The sequence below is a fragment of the Perissodus microlepis genome, chromosome 1 (assembly GCF_051167445.1).
Source record: "Perissodus microlepis isolate ML-2025 ecotype Zambia chromosome 1, ASM5116744v1, whole genome shotgun sequence".
In the NCBI taxonomy this organism is placed as follows: Eukaryota; Metazoa; Chordata; class Actinopteri; order Cichliformes; family Cichlidae; genus Perissodus; species Perissodus microlepis.
The window spans coordinates 16,761,187-16,784,261 of NC_140461.1; the positions used below are offsets into that span (position 1 = coordinate 16,761,187).

The window sequence follows — 23,075 nt, forward strand, 5'->3', positions numbered from 1 at the left end:
ACAAACTGTATACAAACCTTACTATTTATTCTGACTTTAAAAATCATGCTGTGTCCACTGGGGTAAAGAAACTATAACCACCTAACTAGACAGGACAGTGGAAGCTGGATTACCAAGACTGACTCATGTTAGTGCTGTACACAAGTCAATTAAATGCAGGAGACCTCTGAACTGAGATAAAGAGCAATGTACTCAGATAAAGTGAGTTTTATGGCTTCCACAGAATATCAGTTTGCACTGAGCAGCGGGTTCATTCGCATCCACTTCCTCTGATATGACTTCTTCCATAAAACACAAAATTGACTTTGTTATGTAAGATGTTTGAAATTCAGTCGGGGCACCGTGTCTTTTTCCTACTGAAATGAAGAAAACAACGACACTCGGACCGTGTACATGTGTTTGTGTTTTGCAAACAGTATACGTTTCATTCAACTTTCAACTCTTCGAAAATTGTGTGGACTGGATGGGGAGGGGAATCCCTTTTACTAGCGTGCCCAAAAGGTGGCAGTGTTGAGTTTTATAATGGTGTGCGAAAACACGACAACGTCTTCAATCCGCCTTTCATATTTTTTTTCCCTTTTTTTGTCAAGTTACCGCGCAGCTTCTTACATGCCACTTTTGTTTTATATTTAGTTGATAAAACATAGTTTCTAGGTTTTAATTGCGCTGTACATTCAGACAAATAACAGACATTGCCATTAGGAAGTGGACGGGTTTTTTTCAGGTAATGTTCGCAAGATTAAGACTTATGTCTTAAAATGTATAACCAGTTTATGCTACAGGGTTACGCGAACTATATAAGGTCTGTTTTATGATTGCTTTCTCTCTCTTTTTTCTATATGTCAAGCATTACAACTCCGTTTTGTAATTAATTTAGAGCATGCATGCTCTGCTTCGTTCCACTTACAACTCATACTTCGAAAAAGTAAAGTAATAAATAAATAAATGAATAAATAAAATGAAATCGAAATTACGATAAAAAGAACAAAGGGATCTATGCTCCGACTGACAGTCAGCTGGTGTCCATTGACGGTAGATAAAAGTTTTGTTTCTCTGGGCTACTAATATGTTAATTAGCTGTTAGAGTGTGCGACCCTATTGGCTCGTCGTCCGAGTCAATTTCCCATTTCCAGCCTGACGTCAGAGCGGCTACAATGCTTAAACTCATCTGCTGTGTGATCCCACTAAAAAATCGCCCCACCAGACAGCGGCTTAGAACGTGCAAGTGAGCTTTTACTCCCTGACTTTCGGTGTGTTTCCCTCTCCGCGTGCGCAATGTATTCATGAAGACACCGTAAAGTGTTAAATGTTTGAAATCCAAAACCGCCGAATTTCACATGCTGAAAAAGGACTCCGCTACTCGTACGCGCGGCACTGGTGTGTCAGTGCAATAGACTCTGCAAAGAAACTCTACTCTCACACGCCTGCAAGTCCGCGGCTGCAAAAAGGACGCCGAAAACCTATTTTTTTTTCAGTTTCAAGACAAACGCGTAAAAATCAAACTGGCTCACGTTCTTCCCAACCAACCCAGTTTGACAGCTGCTCTTCACCCCGTTTGGAGGACTGTCAGCAGCAAGAGGATGGCATCAGAGCTGGCAATGAGCAACTCCGACCTGCCCACCAGTCCCCTGGCCATGGAATATGTTAATGACTTCGATCTGATGAAGTTTGAAGTGAAAAAGGAGCCGGTGGAGCCCGATCGCAACATCAGCCAGTGCAGTCGCCTTATCGCCGGGGGATCCTTGTCTTCCACCCCGATGAGCACGCCTTGCAGCTCGGTGCCCCCTTCCCCAAGCTTCTCGGCGCCCAGTCCGGGCTCGGGGAGTGAGCAGAAGACACACATTGAGGATTTCTACTGGATGTCCGGTTATCAACAGCAGCTGAATCCAGAGGCGCTGGGCTTCAGCCCCGAAGACGCGGTCGAGGCGCTGATCAACAGCAGTCACCAGCTCCAGTCTTTCGATGGCTATGCCAGGGGCCAGCAGTTTGCTGGTGCAGCCGGAGCAGGAAGCACCATGGCCGGGGAAGAGATGGGGTCCGCCGCGGCGGTGGTGTCGGCAGTAATTGCTGCGGCAGCCGCTCAGAACGGAGCGCAACACCACCACCACCACCATCACCACCACAGCAGCAGCCACCACCAGGCACCGGGCGTCCAGTCCAACGGCACTTCTGGGACAAGTCACCCACACATGCGCTTGGAGGAGCGGTTCACAGACGAGCAGCTGGTGACCATGTCAGTGCGGGAGCTCAACCGGCAGCTACGGGGGGTCAGCAAAGAAGAGGTGATCAGATTGAAACAGAAGAGGAGGACCCTAAAGAACAGAGGCTACGCTCAGTCCTGCCGGTTCAAGCGAGTTCAGCAGCGGCACGTCCTGGAGGGAGAGAAGACACAACTCCTGCAGCAGGTCGAGCACCTAAAGCAAGAGATCTCCAGGCTGGTCCGGGAGAGGGACGCGTACAAAGAAAAGTATGAGAAGCTCATCAGCAACGGCTTCAGAGAAAATGGATCCAGCAGTGACAACAACCCTTCATCTCCGGAGTTTTTCATGTGAGTTTCGACATTATCGCGAAATAAAACTATATCAGATGAATAACTCACCCCGCGTAAAAAGTTTTCATTCTGAAACTTTTTTTTATTATTATTTACTTGACGCAAATCCCACTATATGCCTAGATCAAGAACTAATTTATCAACTTTTTTTTATTACATTTATTTTTTTGAAAACAAGTTCCCTCCATTCTAACACTGCTGTAGATTTGGAGGGCTTTGTTATCCGCATTTTTTTTAATCTAGAAGAGGCGTATTGAGAAAACTTTTTACTTTTTGCTATCATACTCAGTATATTACACATAGTTTGTCTGTCAAGATTTTTTTTCATCTCTGTTCATTAGATTTGCAGTGTTTGATATTTGAAAGTTGATCCAACTTTATGCCGCAGTATACCAAGTGTGCATGCAAGCACTAAGTATACTCCTTTGAAGTTCATCAACTTGGCCCTTTTTCATCATTTTAGTTTTGATTCAGTGTACAGATTCTTATCAAAAGTGCATCCATCGACAGTATGTTTTTCCTTTTTTTTCTTTCTTTCTCCTTTTTTTATTTTTAATTTTTTTTTGTCTGCCAAACTTGGAGGATTGCAAGCCTGCCGTTTGACGCCACCTCATCTCATGCGTTTGCTTGTTATTGTGTGGAGCAACAAAAGACTGTATCCATTACAAACTCTTCATTGTTTTAAAGAGATGTGTTATTGAACTGCCCTGCATGCTGGACATGTATGGTTTTTCTTTCTATGCTTGAAGATGTCCTTTTTTGTCGGATGACTCCAGCATGGCACTCATACTTCATTTAGGCCTCCTCACTTTTTTGGGACAGAGACAAAAAAGTGACAGGACTCCCCACCCCCTGTAGTGGTGCATTTCAGCTGTGTTGAAGTGCACCACCATCGGCTGTCATAAGACTGCAGTGAATGCGCTGGCATTCCTGGTGGAAGTTTGTCGGCGGGGACCCTGGTGCGAGGGGAAAAAGAAAAGACTTCAGTATGAAGGAAATTACCAGTCAATTTCCTGGAAGTTTAGTCTGTTGCTAAGCCTATGTTGTTATTTAAATATATTCCATTGTGCATTTGTCATCATTTGAATAATTTTTAAAGCGTAATTTAAAGACAAAGTTTTATAATCTATGATGCAAAAGATATCATGTGCTACAGCTTATGTCATATAGATTTCTAGAATAATTAATAATAAGATTGCTGCCCAAAACTATTTTTAACACTGATTAAGAGAAATTGGCTCGGCTCCAATTTATACAGTGAGCAGTATTGTGCAGTGCATAAAACAGCGCTTTTGCAGCATGTGCTATAAACCGAAGTGTGAGAGATCTGGTGTCCGACACACATTTTATTATTATATTTTAAATAACTATATAAAGAAAAAGTATATTTGGAGAAGACAATTCTCACAACCGGAGTCTAAGTAAATTACTGTGCTTTTGAAAATGTGTTTCTTGATTGAACTGACTTATTCTGAACAGAAATGCACTAAAAAAATGTCATGTGGAAAATTAGCTTTCCATCTCCCAAGAAGATAGATCTGACATTCGTTTACGACTTAGTCCTACCATTTGGAGATATTAGCATCAGTTCAGGGTATACTGTTGTTTTCTCTTAAATAAACGTAAACATTTGCAAAGCAATAAGTAATTATTCTAATCTATAATGTCCGGACATTATTAGATCGTCAGGGAGTGTCACCCTGCATGTATAAAAGGGGGGAGTACCATTCGCCAATAAATTTTGAAAATATGTTAATTAATCTTTCATCTTACATATAGTATATATATACATATATATATATTTTGCTGTGCAAAATTATTTCATTCACTAACCATATGTGATGTTCATATGTGCTCGTTTCTCATTTCATACAATTAAATGATATGCAATAAATGTATGTAACTGTCTTCAATAAGTTTCTCACTTTTCTTTTGAGTTGTCCTGAGACTCTTTGTTGTTTGTGAGTGAAACACACAGAAATGAAACTAGAAAACATGTCATCTCCATATTACTGCCCCACATTTTAACACTGCTTATAGGGGTCTTGTTACCCTCTTTTTAAGGCGTTTCTGCCAGAATTAATTTAGTAAGAGCTTCTTAGACCATTTTGGAAGAATCAGAAACAGGAATGAGTTGAACATTTAAGGAAAGCAATTCAGGCTGGCAGTGTAAAAAAAAATTGTAAAATGTAGAGATGCAAGTCCATTGTTGCAATAACTTAATGAAGCCTAATAATAATAACAATAACTCACAGTGGCGTGCAGCTAATTAAACATTTCTGCTTTGACAGTCTGTTGAATGATAGAGACGCATGTTTCTTCACAATCCATGAATTAACACCAAATAAAAATATATGTATTTATTATTTCCTATGATGATGATCCTAAAAAGGAGAAACAGACCTTACCTGCTGACATTTTTCATTTAAACTCCAATGTGATTCTATCATTATAATCAAAAAAATAAGTGTTAGAAATATTGTGTTTACATCTCAGTTCATGAACTTCATCCTCATTTTTATTTGCAGAAGTCCAATTTGATTTTATGTCTGATAAATCATGTTAACATTATTATGAACAGTCTGGTCATGTGTGAGCCTTTCTATTTGTGCATATGTGTGTGCTTGTCTTAAGTGCTGCTTCATGTGGGAGTATGCAAGCGTGTATTTGGACTTAGGTGTAAATCTGAATGTGTGTGTGTGTGTGTGTGTTTCCTTGAGTGGCAGTATGTAATAATGACAACGCTGTGAGTTTCTTGTGGCTGTGCATGATGCATGCTCCATATTTGTACCCTTCACTTACCCTTTTTACACATTCTTTGCTTACTTATCTGTTGTGCCCGCTTACCGTGTTTCTCGGACACTCTGCACTTACAGTCATTAGCATGTCATCGTTTGGCTTTCTCAGTTTCATCCAGCTCTATCCTTTTTGTCAGTGGGTCTGGACGTTGGCCTGAAGCAAACATGCTGTGGGAGACGGGGCGCACGGAGGGCACAGCCATGTCAGGCATGTGAGGGGGCGCTGGAGAAGGTGCCAATTTATGTCAGCCACTGTGGTTAGCAGAAGAGTCTCTGCTCTGCTGTACCCAATCTTGCATTTCAATTGGTGTTTTTACATCATACGCTGATTTTCTTTTTAACATAACTTTTGGACTGCACTTGGACACGAACTAAACTTGCCACTTTCTAGAAAGACAAGAGGAAAAGTTCTTTGCTGAGTTCACAAGGAATAGGCTTGTGGGCATTCGGAACAATTTGTTTGTTGAAACAGGAAGACCAACGTGCCAAAATACACTTTGAGGAAACGCTACAGTTTCTGAAGACAGATTCAATCTGGATTTGTCTTCTGTTTTGCAGTTTAGCCACAGATTATCAGTGTCCAACGGATACAGACAAAAAACGCCTTTCATAAAAATGAACCGCACTGTCAGTGTGTTAAAGCAGTAAGTGCTCAACTGTTCGTAGTCTTTGCCATTATAAATTTCATACTTGTTAAATTTGCAAAAAAGTAAGCTTCTGCGCCATCTGCCAATGATGATGTGCTACACAGCTCATCAAAAAGGAGAGAGAGGGAGAGGGAGAAAGACAGTTTTAACCCAAGATCTGAGGTGTGCACTGCTGCTGTGGTGGCTGATTTGCCCAGAGTGAGGGGAGAAGCTGAGACAATAGTCAGGCTTGGGCTGAATTAAATGATTTTGCTGATGATTAATAGTGGTGTGGGCCAGTGGCTCCTGCGATGTAAAGATGATAAATCGTGAGTGTAGCTCTGTGCAGCTGTGCCAGTGTTGGGTCTTAGCATGTACACACCATGCAATTTACAGCCAAGCCGTTCTCCTTCTTCCTCAATTTATCTAATTACATCTAAAGCAGTAGTACCGTTATAGTCTGATATGTCACATTAACCACAACAATGTATGAAATGGCTTTAGAGAGGATAATCATTTGCTTTTCCCCTCATTTAAAAGACATGTTTTTGTATTTGCCATTTCAAAGAGGAAATAATTTCCTCTTTGCTTAAGAGTCTCTTCTTTTCTGCCTCTCTTTAAACCATGCTTTCAGTGCAGTGGTTTTTTTTGATGTGTTTTGAGTGGCATGTAAAAAATGAACATTTGTTTTTTGCTAGGGGCTTCTTTATAAGACTCTTAAACTTATTTAGTTTGACTGTTTCCTCATTGGAACAGATCATTTAGACCTCTAATGTCCATCCACTAAAACACAGTCACCGCACGCATACTAAACATGAAAACACACTCACCAACTTACAATACGAAAACAAAAGAATAGATTTGCTCCATTCTTTTGTTTCAGACCATAGTGTTACTTATGCTTCTCTCTGTGTGTGACTCAAACACTCGAGTCCCCGAGCTAAATGGCATTTTTTGCGAAGACAGATCTAATTTGTAAAAAGATGTTTCCTCTTATATCTGTGGTGCCCGTACGCAGCGGTTATGTAAGTGATAAAATGATCGATCTTCCAGCGAGACACTCATGTGGAACGCTGGCGCTATGCAGGTTGACAGCATAAGATGCAGCACAATGTTCAGTTAAGTACCAGTACGCCAGTCGACAGAACCAAAAATAAGAGCCGGTTGGGGGTTTGAATTCTTACAGGCTTTAGAAAGTGCCAGAGGAACAATTGGAGCAAATCTTTTTGTCTTGCTGTTTCGCACGGTATGTCATGTATGTGTTTGTAGGTGTAGATGCATGAATCCGTGTGTGTGCATGCATGTGTATTTCTCTTGTTGTGTTTTTTGTCAAAGAGGATGAGCAGAGGTCAAAAGTTACAGCGCACAAGGCTGCTCTCAAAGTCATTAGAGTAATCCCTGCCCTGGGGAACTCGTGCTCATTTCCTCTGCCCAGAACCCAATGAATGAGATGTACACACACATCCGACATAGCATAGTATCCAGTAAATTCAGCACAACTCCCTGCTATATATATTTTTTAATTATTAACATCCTATATTTCACTCCTGTCTTTACATTTTTTGAATTGCAAGAAAACAAATAATATATTTTTGACTGTGAAAAGATTATATAATAATACTATACTATAATAGCACACATACAAAAGGAGTTTAAATACAGGGTGCAGGAAAAGTGTCTATTAAATATGCTGTGAAGGGCAGTGGCACTTGGCTTAAGCTGGCCAGGTTTATTTTCACGCTGCCATTCATTCTGATTATTTTCATGTATTCATTTATTTATTTACTCTGAGTCTGGTAGTATTTGTGGCACACATGGTGAACATTTAATCTTGTTCTCACACCCACTTCATTCAACCATTTCATTGTGGGTGTTGCAAAACAAAGCAGCCAGTCGTACTTGGGGTAAATTCATTGTTCCTGTCTTAAATATCAACTGACTCAGAGTGGGTGTGTTAAGCTGTGGCTTTCTGTCACATTTTACACAACTGGGGTTAATAAAGACTCACAAAATATCAAAAGTGCCAAGTTTCAACTGTGTTTTTTTTTAAAACATATTTTTCTAATCTGTCTTAGTGTGATGATGAATCCAAAATAAATGGAATAAGATCTGTTTCTTTTTTTTTCTTTGCATTTTCACATTTGTTCGTCCTACCTTTGCATGAAATTTGCCTCTGTTTTTCATTTTTACTATTTTCACTTTCAACAGTTAGAAAATGTTTTATATGTGTTTGGTTGTGGACAAAAACCACTGTCGACAGAAGATTGGAGTGAGGATGTGCAGCAGCAGTGGCAGTCATGTGTCTCAACACAACCAGGTGGCAGCCACATCTGTGAATGGTCTGTCTAAGTACAGAAACAAAAAAAGGAACATTATTCTCACATTCACAGTGTAGAAGAGAGGAATAGTACAATCGTATAAGAGAGGAATGGTGCTATAGTGCAGTTCACTGGGAATAAATAAATGCCAGGCATCAATACTTACACTTTACGCTTTGCTGTCGATGATGTCTGTACATTTCTTTCTTTCTTTTGTGGCAGAAAGCTTGCTTCAAATAGACATTAAGCTGATACATGTGGTGTCATTAGAGAGTCGTCCTTGAAAGACTGGCTGCAGGTTATGTTGGTAATGAGGTGGTAGGGATTTGCTGGAGTAATTTTATATGTCTGTAAATGGACCCAAACCAAGAGCCTGTGACTTAAATAAATGCAGCAGCGCTAAAGCAAGAGGTAACAGAGTAAAAGAAAAAGTGAGACACACAGTCTTTCAAACGGGCATATGTTTGTGAAATTTCTCCCACTAAAAATCTAGCTACATGAGTGAAATCCCTCTGCGCTCCACAAATGTTTTTGTTTTCTAGACATTTAAGTCCATTCCTTTGGTTCCTCAGGTGTAACTTTTAAAGCAGATCAGTATGAAATAGGGAGCTGCATGCAGAGCGATACACATGGAGCATAGATGTAAGTGCAATTTTGTTGTTTAGGTAAGTCCAAGTCATATCTCAGCATATGTATTTTTACATTTTCAGTACTTTCACCTTGAATGACAGGTGAAATAAAGCAAACCTAAGACATGAAAAAGATAATATCCTGCTATATCTAGCAGGTGATATGATTTGTCAGCTGATTGGCTGCTGATCACAGTTTAGCACCATTAGGAGCCTTTTGGGTTTTTTTGTTTTTTTCTTAACATCTGTAATCACAACAGCTGCCTCACTGCTTTTGTGCCGGTTCTATGCGGCATTTATTTGAAAATCCAGTGATTTAAAATTTCCCTCACAGTAGCGTACAGGCAAATTACTTCCACCGCTGTTATTTTCCAGGAACTTTAAACCGGCCCGGCTTGGAATCTGCACAGGGAGCTAAGAGCTGAGCTAATGTTTTTACTTGTGAAGCAACATTTATAGGGGATATGAACTGTATTTGGACCCGCCTAAAGCAACATGCCCACTTTTGTATGTTTTGCCAGGGTACTTCTGAAAGTTTCAGTCACAGGGTAGCAAGGAAACAAGACTTTATCCCTCTCTTTTTTATTTGCCACAATTCCTCCCCTGTTAGAACAATTCATTATTCAACTGAATGAGATGAACAGAAATAAATGCCTCTACAAAAAAAAAGAAAAAAAAATCTATTTTGCCTTGTCTGTGTGATGGCACGCCGTACGTACGCTTAGATATTTTAGTTTTGTCTCTTGTGTTTTGATGCATGGGTTCCGCCTGTAGAATCTATTTGCATGTAAATTTTTACAATTCCCCCAGCATCAAACATTTACTATGATACATGTAGTGTATTTCACCAAAGAGACAAGGTGAGAGTGAATCTTGCTCAGAATGAGTCTGCTTGTTTCTTTGTGATTGTTTGTGTGGGCCTTCTTGTGTGTATCCGTGTCTGAGGCAGACAGAAGGGAAGAGGGTGAAAAGGTGACACCAAGCATATTTACGCTGATATTAATTTATCTGATCTGTTTGTCCAATCTTTTCTGCTTCTTCAGGTCATCAAGAAAATTTCTCCATCTGTGATTTCAAGCACCATCCGTCCGTGCCCTTGAGGATTCTTGAGGTAAATGTCTGATAACTTTGGCCTTTTCTTTTTTACATTTTCTGCTTAATTATAGTGAGCAATATCAGATTTGTTGAGTTTACAAAATATTCCTTCTTTAGAAAAATACCACAGCTTTGCACATGCTACCAAACATAGCTGTGTTATGCTATATTATACAAGTATTATTTGTGGTATGCATTTTTCATTTCTAGCACTACACAATTAAATCCATATTAACTATTCATTAATATCAGGCAGTCATATTAAACGGAGAAAATAGTCACCACATATGCTACTGAATGTTTTAAAACACAATGCATGTCTGTAAGCTTTTTATAATGGATACATAATGCATTGTATATGCTAAAGAGCACACACCTTCTTAATGTTGGCAATATCTCTCTATCACATCTATCTCCCTGATGCAATAACGTTCCTTGATATCGTATCCATTATCATACCTTATTTTATCCATGGAGAAGAAAAATCACACGACACATGAAGTTTTGAGTCTAGGGCAACATCCTTCATCCCCGATCAGGACAACCAGCAGATTAGAGCCACTCATTCAAATGCAAATTATATGTTCGTGTTTTGCACCAGTGACAAAGAGTGAAGAATAAGATTTGAGTCTTGATATCAATTTGCAGAGACAAAGGGCAACCTGGGAGATTGTATATTGCAAACCCAAATGTTCCTGTAATGGTTTCACTGATTGTTCCAAAGCAAACAGCTGCACTGTGCTTCATCATGACACATAAGAATGAAAGAACACTTGCATTCTAACTTTTTCTACCAATGCAAAGAAGAATATACTGTAAGTGTGTGCGTGTGTGCTTGTGTACATGTATTTGTATCTGCTGTTATTTACTTGATTGTCTCTAAGTGGGGAGCGGGATCAGTAGCTGGCCTTTCGCCAGATCCACTTAACTTCAGGAGGGGAAGCAGGACAAAAGCCATCAGGGAAGACAAGGACAAATCATCTTTAGATGAAGTGTTTTAAGTGCTCTGATTCTCCTCCCACGTCATCACTGTGAATTAGGTGCCCTCTGCTCGCTGCTAAGGGGTGTCGAATATAAACAATGCCATGGGAACGGATGTTAAACGAATTAAAGTGGAAAACCATGAGGGTGTCTATCTTACGCGGCCTCGTAAATCTCGGTTCTCCTGCCATGCGCTATGCTGATGTTGTGCTCTGACAACCTGCCAGCTGAACTTAGAGGTGCTGCATGCGGTGTGGTCTGGTCGATCCCGTTCTTAGCAGTTTCAACCATGGCAGACATTCCAGGCAGAGCCATGTCTTTGTTTTATGCAAATCCATGCATATGAAGAATGGGGTGGGGGGGTTGGGGTGATGAGCAGTCTGGCCACGTAGCTCCAGGAGGACAAGCTGAGTGATGGAGACGGAGAGCCAGGTCTTGGTGTCCTTGCCTGGGGAAACAGTGTCCTGACTCGAGCCTGGACTGCCACCAGGACACTATGTCACTGCGCCTCTACCTAACTAATCCTAGAAGAAAAAGATTTTCCCAGGCACAAATGTATTTACGCCACAAGATGCAGAGCTGGTATGAAGATACTGTAAATAGAGGTTAACATTGGTATAAAACTACCTGCCAGTGTGCTTTTCCTGTGTGTTGTAAAGGTAGGCACAGCTCAGGGGATTGCCATGCAAAGAGACACTGGAGTTCAGAGCCCAGTAGGGAGCTGAAGGACCCAGAATATGCTGACAAAGATAAAATGCCAGGTGTGTGTATATGCAGTGTAAGAGGCTGTGAGAAAGTGGAGTGCAAATATAGATTGGGGGAAAAAGGTCTGTGTGTGTGTGTGTGTGTGTGTGTGTGTGTGTGTGTGTGTGTGTGTGTGTGTGTGTGTGTGTGTGTGTGTGTGAGTGTTTGTGCTCACATAAAGATACAGCATACAGTCATGTGACCATTGTATGACAACGTGGTTTGGGTGAAACCTACTGAAGCAGCATCACCCACATACCACAGCTCATCGCACTGTTCAATTTCCCATCTTAACAAGTGTCTTTCGTTTCTTCACATCTGTATTTTTCCTCTGTGCAGTAAATTATGTTGTTTTTAAACTTCCCAAAACATCTTCTCTTGTCCACCCCTTCTTAGAGTTGCTTGTTAACGGTAATGGTTAGTAGGAGGCGAATCCGTCACAGTGTGCTCTATTTCTGGGTGCCAGGATGTTGGTCTCAGTCGTTGAGGGCAGATGAAATCGATCCAGATTAACCTGTCATGTGGGGGAGAAAATGAATGGGACAGAGGGGTGCAGAGGCCATGGAGAGAAGGGGGGCAGTGTGAAGTATAAAAACAACCTCCTCCATATGGGTCAAAAGTTGTGGGATGATTTATTCAAGACTGGGTGCTATCCCACCTTCCCCCCCTTCTATCTGCTCCACCTGCCTCTTGGAAAGGAGTGAGAAACTGGAGACTGTTCAGGAGGAGGTGACTATATTTAGCCTTGGTGACCAAAGACACTGTGGTCTAACTTTAAAGTTAAAAATACATATATCCATGTACAGTGAGATGGACACAGTTTGCGTCATCACAAGGCACCTATCACAAATTTGTCAGCTTGAAGTGACTCAGATGCCTCGTGAAGAACGAGTGCAAAGCAATGTGCAGCTTCCAATAGATGCGTTTTCATTAAAAGACTGTATGAGATTGAACTAAGTTTTAGTACCCCTGGTTAAATTCATGCTATTAACAGTTATCATGAAACAAAGATTTTACTTGTAATTGTGAAAATTATGTATCCTAAAAAAAAATATGTGTGTGTGTGTGTGTATGTGGGTGGGTGGGTATTAGGGGGGCAAACAAATAAGCAAAAACAGAAGAAAAAGAATTGAGATTTATAGTTTCATTTGACTGTGAAGTGCTACTAGATTTAGCCTCGTGTGTTTGGGCAGAGCTCCACTTTGCTAATTATTTTCCTGTGGCAGAGTTCTCAGCATGGCGCTCCTTTCTTACTCTGAGAAGAGAGACTCACTGGTAAGTGCTTAGTCAGCCCTACTCTGGGTGTGAGATACTGTTGAGTCTCTAGTGGACTGTAGGGAGGCAGAGCAGCGTGGGACCAAAGCCATCACAAGGTGAAGCCTTTAAAGTGAGGGCGGGCCCATCATCACCCATCAGTGAAAGGAAGAGAGATAATATATGAAAGTTGGGGACACTGAAAAAGAGTTCTGTTTAGTATACTCCTTATTCTGTACTGTTAAAAGTGTTATGGGAAATATCATTGCTGTGTTGTTTTGCTAGGTTCTTGATGCCTCTTGCAGAGGCCTGAAGAACCCAGACACTGAGCAAGAGCTGTTATAAAGCTCCATAAAGCCAGCGGCTTCACTCTTTATCAACTAGCAGTGGCATGGACTTTAAAATATATCAACGCATCATCATCAGATTCAAGTTATGACTTGGTGGTTCTTGACTTGATCTCTGGAAATCCTGCCTGCGTTCTGTTTCTCTCTTCCCTCTCTATTTATATTCCAATGTCAAACTTGCCCTTCTTTCTATCGCTACTCCTCTTTATAGAGTGGCACACAGCTCCTCCTCTTCTGTCTGCCCCGCTATCCTCCAAATGACTCTCCTCCCAAACAAACTTAGCTTCCTTCCCCTCCCCTCTGTTCCCAGCGTCACTTTCCCTCCCTCCCTCCCTTCACCTCACACTGCACCTGCTTCCCTCCCGCTTTCTGTTCCCTCTCCAAACGTCACTACTCTCCCTCCCCCCCTCTCCACTTCTATTCTCCCCCTCGTTAGCTTGATGAATGGCTTCACTGCAGGGAAAGTGCTGATTTTCATCCCTCTGTCTGATTTCTGCTGGCTGTTATTAATTTCAAACACTCAGAGAAAAGCAAGTGAGTCAATAAATAAGGAAATGAACACACTTCATCCTGCCATATAGCAGCTCTTGCAGTCATTCACCCAGGGTGCGGGTCCTCTGTGGAGGCCAAGTCTGCATTTACACTGATAGAGTTCAGCTCCCCTCTTGAATCACAACACGGCAACATATTTTTAAGGCAAGAATAAAAGTTGTCCAGTAGCACTGCATCATATCAAATGTTCCTGTAATATTTTTAGTATCTTGCTTCAACAGGGCTAGGGGGGGAGACAGAATGGTACAAAGCTAATAGCTCTGAAGAGACTTCCAGTGTCTTCTCTCATCTTTTGTCTTTCACCCTATAGTGCACCATTTAAGAAATGTACACACAGAGTGACAAAGAGGAGGAGAGAAAGAGAAGCAATGAGAAGTAACAGGCTAACAGAGTTATTGCTGCGCATTAAACAATGCTGTCGACGCTGTGTAGTTAGGGCCGTATGTCTAAGCGCACATTACTTACATTCCTGGCTTAATGCATTGTGCGTGCCTGCTAATGTCAAACACAAATAGCCTCCGAGAACAACACAATTCTCTCAGTTTCTTGCTGTCAAACAGGAAATTTCCAACCAAAAGTTACTTTTCTTTACTTTCTGTTTTCAATTAAAATGCTAGGGTATTTAATCAGTCCAGGATCCCAGTAATGCATGCAGAGGGACAGATATTAGGCCTAAGATATTATCACACTGTTTACAAAGTGTTAAGACAAGCAATCAGGTGGGAGTTTTAGTAATGCACACACATCATTAGATGTTTAGTCTGTGCTCTGGAGCCACAAGCCACAGGGCTGTTTCTCTTGGCCATTAAAGCAATATTTGGTTTTACCTTAATAAACATACAGATTTTTTTGTAATTAGCTGATAGATTCCTGACACCTTACTTACTTTCAGCTTTATAGAGCTCCCAAGCTGAATCACTGCAGTGTTAAACAGTGTTGCAAGTGCAATTTAATGTTGTTGTTTTGCAGGCGTACGTTAGTCATAACTTGACTCGCCTAAACCTTTAGGCAGCATTTTATATTTAGCACACTTAATAGAAACTCCTAAACATGGAGAAACTCACACATGGCTGCACAATGCACAGTCAGACAACTTGGACAATTTAGACAAAACTGATATTTCTCAAAACTTTCTCAAAACTGATAGTGAAAAAAAAAATACATCAGCTGATAAGATTAGGTGTATTTAAAAGATCATGAAGAAAACTGGGTGTTAAGTTAATTTTGCTAAACTGATAGAAACATATGGTGTGCGTGGACGCCAAAGCCCCTACCCCTCCTTTACAATGTAGGGACAGGAGTGCTGTAATAGAAGAAACAGTTAGAGCATTTAACACTTTGTAAATAAACATCGGGATTCTAAATGCAGTTCCATAACTAAACCAGAGGCCATTTATGGGAGGTGAGAACAGACATAACATATTTTAACTGTGTATGTTTGAGAAAGTCCAGACTTGTTGTTCGGTCAGAGAAGAACCAAATAACATAATATAGAAAAGTGTGTGTGACCTAAAAGATTGTGTGTTTAATTTAAACAACAGTAGGTTCTGCTTCTTTTTGCTTACACTGATTATAAATTATGTGGGAATGTATGGTGGAGGAAGATAAAAACAAAGCTGTAATAATTACTTAGCACTCTTCAGTTGCACCCTGTTAAAGATATGCAAACTTTGCTTTTATAAAGGGATGACATATGTACATGAGAGGAGAGGAGAGGAGAGCTGTATTAGTAGTAGCTGCAGGGGTAGTGGAGCCTGTATGTCTGCTTCATGGCTCTGTGAGCGCAGACATAACTATTGTGTTTACAAGGCTGAGTTGCTCTTACTGTTAAATTATCGAGGTGGGGGCGTGTTAAAAGAGGAGGAACAGAGGGAAGGGGTGGAGAGGGGGTAAATATTTGTCCGTCTCTCATAGTTCTGGTTAACCAGGCTGAGGAATTCTCTTTGCATCTTATAATTACAGAATTTGGGTAGTGTCACTCTTGGAGAGTGCATGGCCTCAGAGACCTGAAAGAGGAGGCCCCTCTGACACAGCGTGGAGAACGAACCTTAAAGTGTGGAGGCGGGAGAGTGGCACACTTCTGCGTCTCACTACTGTCAAAGAGGCTTGTGTCAGGAGATTACACCGTGAAGTTAAACACCGCGTTGGTCACTTTTTTCTTTTCATTTGCTCTCTTTTTATTTTGGCTTGGACCAGTGTGAGACCTTTCGGAAAGAATGTTGTGGCTGAGGCAAAAAAAAAAACCTGAAATGAAGAAAGAACCACAGTCCTAGTTTGCTCAGTCTTTCGTGGAACGGAGGAAGCTCTTTCCTCTCCCTCGTGCACAGCCCCATGTATTGAACAACATCTTCACTCCTCTTAGTTTTTATTCCTTCTTCCTCTCTGTGGCCTGATCATTAAAGGAGAGGGATGAGTTCACAGCTGATAGTGTCTGGTTGCAAGAAGCGGACAACGGTATAGGATGACATTATCGGAAGCTGCTGCATATAGATGCTAAGACCAAAAAAAAGACACAAACAGAAAGAGAATATTATGGCGTACTTCTCTCAGTATAAACGTCTGTCTGCTTGAATTACAGTAATGACCCCTGACAAACCATAATAAGACACATGGATCTCTATGGATACAAGCCATGACCAAAGGAATGGCTCTCTGTTTACTTTCCAGTTTGACATTCTGGAGTATGAGACTCTTGTTAGCAAAAACTAAAACATGATTAGTTTCCTGTTCTCTTCTAAAACTAATAATACACTACACACACACACACACACACACACACACACACACACACACACACACACACACACACACACACAGGGAAAAACACACACAGAGAGAGGCACACAAACACACACACAAACCCATATGAATAAAAGAAAGAATATTAGTAACTTACAGCCAAGTATGGCACAACTGTTATTAGTGAGAGAGATTTGTAAGGAGAGTGATGGAGAGGGACGAAGCTTACCCTCTGTCTCTGTGGCTGAAGTGGAATAGTTGTGGTGACGGGTTGTGACAGCCGAGGGAACAAGGGAGCAGGAGGGGAATATCACTCCAAAAATCCCCAGGATACAGGGAGGGAAGAGTAATTTAGAATGAATGGCCTGCCGTATGCTCTCGAGCAGTTTCTCTTGTCTTTCTCACTTATGGATATAGAATTGCATGTGGACAAGTCTTTTTCTATCTCCTTCTCTAACACACACACATGCGAACACACACACACTTGCGTAATAGATATTTACTCTATGAATTCTTGCATTAACTCTCTAGTCACCAGATTATCATAATGATTCAGCCAATAAGTATTAATACTGGCTCCTTTGCTGGATCCCTCAGGTCAAAATTAGACATACATCACACATATGCCACACCAGAATGAGATGCGCACAAGTCCTGTACACTGACTCTCATTTCCTTCCCTCGTCTCTTGATAGTATCCCTAATAGACCTCTCTCCCAGTGGCACACTGCTGTTGCAACATTCACCTACTATTGCTTTAATGAGATGTCTGCGCCTGTATGAGTGTGTGCGCATATGTCTGTGTGTGCCTGAGAAAGAAAGATGTTAGCGATCCTTGCGGCCCTGTTTATCTCCACGCTTGTGTTGGAGTAGAGGGAGGTCAGAAGCAGGGCTGCTTGTATCCATCTCCATTCCCATGGCTGCTCTGTCACAGGCACAGTGGTCACAGGAGAATGAAAAGACTATGGATTTTTTCTCCTCCTCCCTACACTCACCAGAGTAGGAAGATTAGGCAGAAGATGAGCACAGCCTGGCCCATTCAAAGCAGCTTTAAGCCCAACACTGGAAGCATCTGACCTGAGTTCTCTGGTTCATGGAGCACAAGTACACACAAGACATGCATTCGCGCACGCACACATGCACAAATCAACCAGGGAAAGATTTCTTGGTTCACTTTTCCGGTTCAGAGCTTGGTCACATGGTGCCTGGGTGTTAAATGCTGACATTGTGGCCTGTGTACATTAAGATGCTATAAGCACAGGCAAGTGCACACACCTAAAACACTGAGAAATAAGCCTTCACACTCCCTGCTCAGCAGCCCCAGATGGAGGCTGACAGTTGCATGTGCATAAAAAGATATTTTTAGGGAAAACTTAATAGACAATAAGGTGAAGCGAGTCAGGAAAAAAGAGGGGAAGGAGGGAGCATCCGGGGTGGGTTTGTGAGAAAGACACTCATAGGCAAACAGTAATAGGGAGATAAAATTCAAAGCTCTGCAGCTCTCACTAGCAATTAAAATAATTTCCGTATAATTTGAGAAAGGCCTGACCCGCCTTATCGGTTTCCGGATAAGTCTCCTCCTCCTTCTCCTCTTCTTCACCCAAATGCAGAGGGCCTGATGACTGAAAACCGACAGCGCACTGATAACCACCGCCATATGGGCTCCCTCTTCTCTGCTCAACTCATTTCACTTGCTGCTCTTCCCTCTGCACAAACACTTAAAGATGCAGGCACACAGTCACACATGCAAACACGAAGCAAGCGCCATGATCAAAAGCTTCCCTTGTTTCTTGTTTTATTGTGGTGTGTGTCCATGCGCGTGTAATTTGTATCATTTCATATTCTTTGTTTTGCACCTGGGTGGAGAAGAAAAAACGTTAAGCATTTGTTTCTTTTAACTGAATGGAAATTCTGATTGAGAAAAAAAGCGTAAGATTGAAAGAGTGAAGCATATTCTAGAGAAAGTGTGGGTGAGCGAAGCGAAACTAAACAGGGCCTGAAACCTGATGCCGTCTCTGTTTACGGGGGTTCCGTGTAAAACTATATATACTATATTAGATAAAAACTAATGGTGTGGGCAAACGTGGACTGCAAAAATTAAGCTTGCCCGAATGACATATAGATGAGGCATCATTTAAATATCTTTCACGGGACTTGATTAGAGCGCTTAGAGTGGCGACGAGTAACTGTAACTACTTCACACCTAGCAGATGTATTGCTGGGGACAGGCAGTGTCAAGTTACAATATATTTATATTAACTAAGATATATTCCAACATAGATTAAAATAAGTTGTGGTTAAAAGCTGGTTTTTGATACTGTGTTTCACCTGGGTTGAGTACTTTGTTATGCTGTGTGTGGGAAAAGATTCCTACATTGCTAAAAACTGACACAGATACACATACAGTGACACAACATGCAGAGGAGAGGAGAGAAACTAGTGTGGCTGTAAAAGATGCAAATAAAACAAACTGTGCACGTACTTTAAATAAGCCAAAGAACAGAAGTCAGAAATTTGTTTACGTGTGTTATTTTTTTAATTTACTTTTTGTTGTTGTTTTTTAATTCCTTCAATAATTTGGATGATTAGTTCTTAAGAAAGTTACAACTTGAACAGGCCCATTTTAACAGGAACGTCTGATGACAATTTAACGTGAAAGTGCATTAAACCTGACTTGAGTAAACGGGTGCCACCGCAATATGGCACCCGTTTGGGAAGCCAGTAAGTAAGGGTTCCAGTATTCTAGTGATGGTTCTGCAAATATGAACTAAGTTCCTCACGTACAAGCTACATGGGAATCACTGTGGTCAAACTGTTGACACTCTTCTTGGTAGATGATAGGATGTGACAACTGACTACAGACTTTTTGCTACTTTACATAAACAGTTGTGGTGGGAAATGGTCAGTGGCAGTTATGGCTTGTGTGTCACAATGTGTCAGGTAGGCTGGTCTCAGATGGCCCATTTGGGTCATGTGTGAAACAGTGATGTGACACTGTTATTCACAAATGGTGTTTAAACCACAACCATCTGTAAGTGTGTGATCTGCAAAAGAGAGATCTCGGTTTTTCCAAGAAACAACAGTTTAGATTAGGTGTCATTTGGTGTGCTTTATTTAAAATCAATGTGGGATTTTTTTTTTTTTAAAGGCGATTACAGATTTAAAGAATGTGCTCTTGTGCTTTGGGATGTTTGTGTATCTTTTTTACCTGTGTGTGCAGCGCAAGCCTCGAAGTTGGTAACATGTCTGAATCATTTGGGAGGTTGTGCTGTCACGGACGCACAGAGGGCAACGTTCCAGTGAACAGGAGGTGGGTGCAGTGACATAAGCGGGACGCAGTGCATCTACTATACGCGATACTCTCACAACACCTACATATGGAGGGGTCAAGGACATGCACACGCTAAGTAATGCATATACACTATCGTGAGATGTAATTTATTTTACATAACACTGACTATTTTAAAGACCAATTTCAAGACAAATTCTGTGCAACATTTCTTTGCACCATTATACTGCATTTAAAGTGAATACAATTTTTTTTCTAGTCTCTGAACAGATACAGTACAATACAGAGCGAGTCTGGTTTCATATACTTGGCAGCATCCTGCGCACACACTGTGTGTGTGCTGTAAATAGCCAGAGTGTGTCGTGCATCTCTGCTGTGTTTGGACCTATTTTAGAGCTGACACAGGAAACAGGGCCATTCTGACAGCCACCCTGCCAGCCGGTACTGCACACAGCAGCCCCGGAACCTTCTGTCACACACACACAAACACGCACACACATAGACACACACACACACACACACACACACACACACACACGCATACACACAGAAAAACTAGAAGTTTTTCATGTTAACAACCTACCAGTCCTTAATCCACCTCATAGGCTTCCACAAATCATTTAATGTCCTCTTTAAGGACACACTTTTGTGTTCACCTGTGTTTTGTTTTTGGGGTTTTTTTGCAGTTCAACAATAAAGACCTTCAACAAAAGCCCTGGACCCCTGTTCTCAAACATCTCCCATCACATCTTAATTACTATCAATTTCAAACCTTGCAGTACAGAAGTGATTTCACATCTGAATCAACTAGAAAAAAAATAGCTTCTGTGTTACAGATCCTTGCATAATATCAACAAAAACGATAACTCTGGCAGAGAGAAGCTCAGTTACTCAAGACACAGGTTTCTGCTTTCAGCTACATGAGACAGCTGGAGATCCAGTCCACAGTTAATTTAAAGTTCATTCATGTTGTTCAGTGTGTTTGCTATTCTGCTTCCTTGTTCCTGCACCGTTCTATTTTTTCATATATCCACCAGGGCGATGTAATTTAATTCAGCATCTTTGTAATTCATTCATTTGGTAAATATTTTGAGGGACTTAGTAATATAGAGGCACAGACTGCGGGAGTTTAAAACCTAAATTAAGCTGCATCTCAGTGATATGACAGTGCTAGCTCATTTAGAGACAGTTAGTATACAGACATAAATGCCTCTTCAAAGGCTGCTGCAGAGTCCCACTCACCAGCCTCTCATGTTTGGGGTGGAAGATAAATTCTGCAGGCTGCTTCTGCCTTCCTGTGTAATTATGTGCACGGTGATGTGCCTTTACAGCCTGCCTAACAGTCGGAAATTATCTCCCGGAAATGAAGTCCAATTAATTGTGGCACTTTGCAGGCGTACATGTGTGCAGAAACACTGTAATGACACTTAACGGGAAATTGGCTCCTGTTGAAATATTTAATAAATAACGTGCGAGGTGAAACAACCTCATATGATACTGACAAACGTGGCTTGTTCTTTTGGTTTTTTCTACACACACAGACACACATACACTTCAATTTAACAAATTTCTCAGTTGCTTGGTGTAAGGCATCACACTAACCGGTAGTTAAAAAGACGCATACTATGTAAATGTATCACAGTTTTTCCTGTGGACCTTTGTCACATGTCACCCATTTCTTTTTCGCCTCATGTTTCCAGTCACTGCCTGCTGCCAGCTACTGAAGAGAAGAAAAATGCCTGAATTTATCATTTTTTTTAAAGGAAAATTTGAAAAAAATAGGTAGATTTTTTTTTTTTGACCTACACGTGGCTTTACAGTATCGATCCAACCTAAAATGAAAAGGTCTATAAATGGAAACAGCAGTCTTTTAGGGTCAGTGACACACCGTGTCACGCCACAGCAGCTCTCTATTGTAGGGCACAGTGTGTTGAGTCAGCACTTTTCAGAGAATAGCACCTTTTGTTTTTGTCTCTGGGAGTCTGGGTGTTCTGCCCAGAATCACCGTCCAGACACAAGCCATTCGGGAATTCGATTTTTCTTTCTAATAAAAAAAGAGATTTGCTTCTTATTATGCTTATTTCCTTATTTCCTTAGTTGCTCTCTGAATATATTTGAAGTTTTAATTCACTTTTGACATAGAATATTCCCCCTGTGATTTCTTATTTCTGAAATTATGTGATTACTAAATGTACAGCAAACAGTTCCTTTCTGTACTCTCATACAAAAGCTGTTGGAGTGGATTTGGTTGATTGCTCAAGCACTCCTCAGCAGCAACGTTTTACAGGAAGTGAGTGGATTTGAACGCGCATGCATCTGATCATCATCATAATTGGCTTCAGATTAGCTGAGACATTCCTTTAAAAGTTGATGTGTTCACGTAATTTAAAAATTCCCATCCTACAAGACAAGTTTTCTCAAATGTGTATGAAAGGATGTGTGAGTTTACATTCACCTCTACATGTTTATAACGCTAAATGACATTAGGGCCATTGTGATCTGCTTGGTTACACATAATAGAGTGTATCTGGCCAACGTGTGAGTCTGTCAATATGTGTGTGTGTGTCTCTCTCAGTGTGTAAAGACCCGTTCAGCTCGGCAGTATGGCACATAAATGGCCACAGAGGGGTGCGAGTGTCAGCCAGAACGCGTGCTTGGCAAGCACAGAGCTATGCTATTAGCAAGCGCTAACAGTTTTATTATTAGAAAATAAACGGTGCGCTGCAAAACTCTGAATGTTATTAGCACCTCACCATCTGGGTCTGACAGCTGTGTTCAGCCACCATCATGGCTGTTCTGCTAAAGGCTATATCTGAAATCGCCACTCTTTATCTACAGCACTTTCACAGTCGTCCTGTGTCTGTCAGTTTCCTCTCTTTCTCACATTATCTCTTTTTCTTCCTCTTGTTGTTTTTCTTGCAGACATGAAGATGGGTAGATAATTTGCCAGCACAAACTCTTGATTTCTCACACTGAAAGAATTCAAACATTTTTTATTATATCAATAGAGGTTTTGTTAGTCCTATGTTTCAAAGTGTTTCACTAAGATTTAATTTAAATAAGAAAAAAAAAACCTAAACCAAAACCACAGGAAGAATTCTGCTCTCACAGAAACTCAGTCCTTGACTATTGTTCTATTTTATATAAAACAT

The 23,075-nt window shown here is 41.0% G+C and overlaps 1 protein-coding gene across 1 annotated transcript in view; it reads left to right on the forward strand.

Moving 5' to 3' along the window:
• The first annotated feature begins 629 nt into the window (after positions 1-629).
• Positions 630-23,075, forward strand: part of mafa (MAF bZIP transcription factor a) — a 74,861-nt gene continuing 52,415 nt past the window's right edge. The window contains exons 1-2 of the mRNA XM_084932313.1: positions 630-2,548; positions 9,966-10,033. Coding sequence (XP_084788439.1) covers positions 1,581-2,548; positions 9,966-9,993 — 996 coding nt within the window. The 5' untranslated portion in view covers positions 630-1,580 and the 3' untranslated portion in view covers positions 9,994-10,033. The remainder of the gene's footprint in view (positions 2,549-9,965; positions 10,034-23,075) is intronic.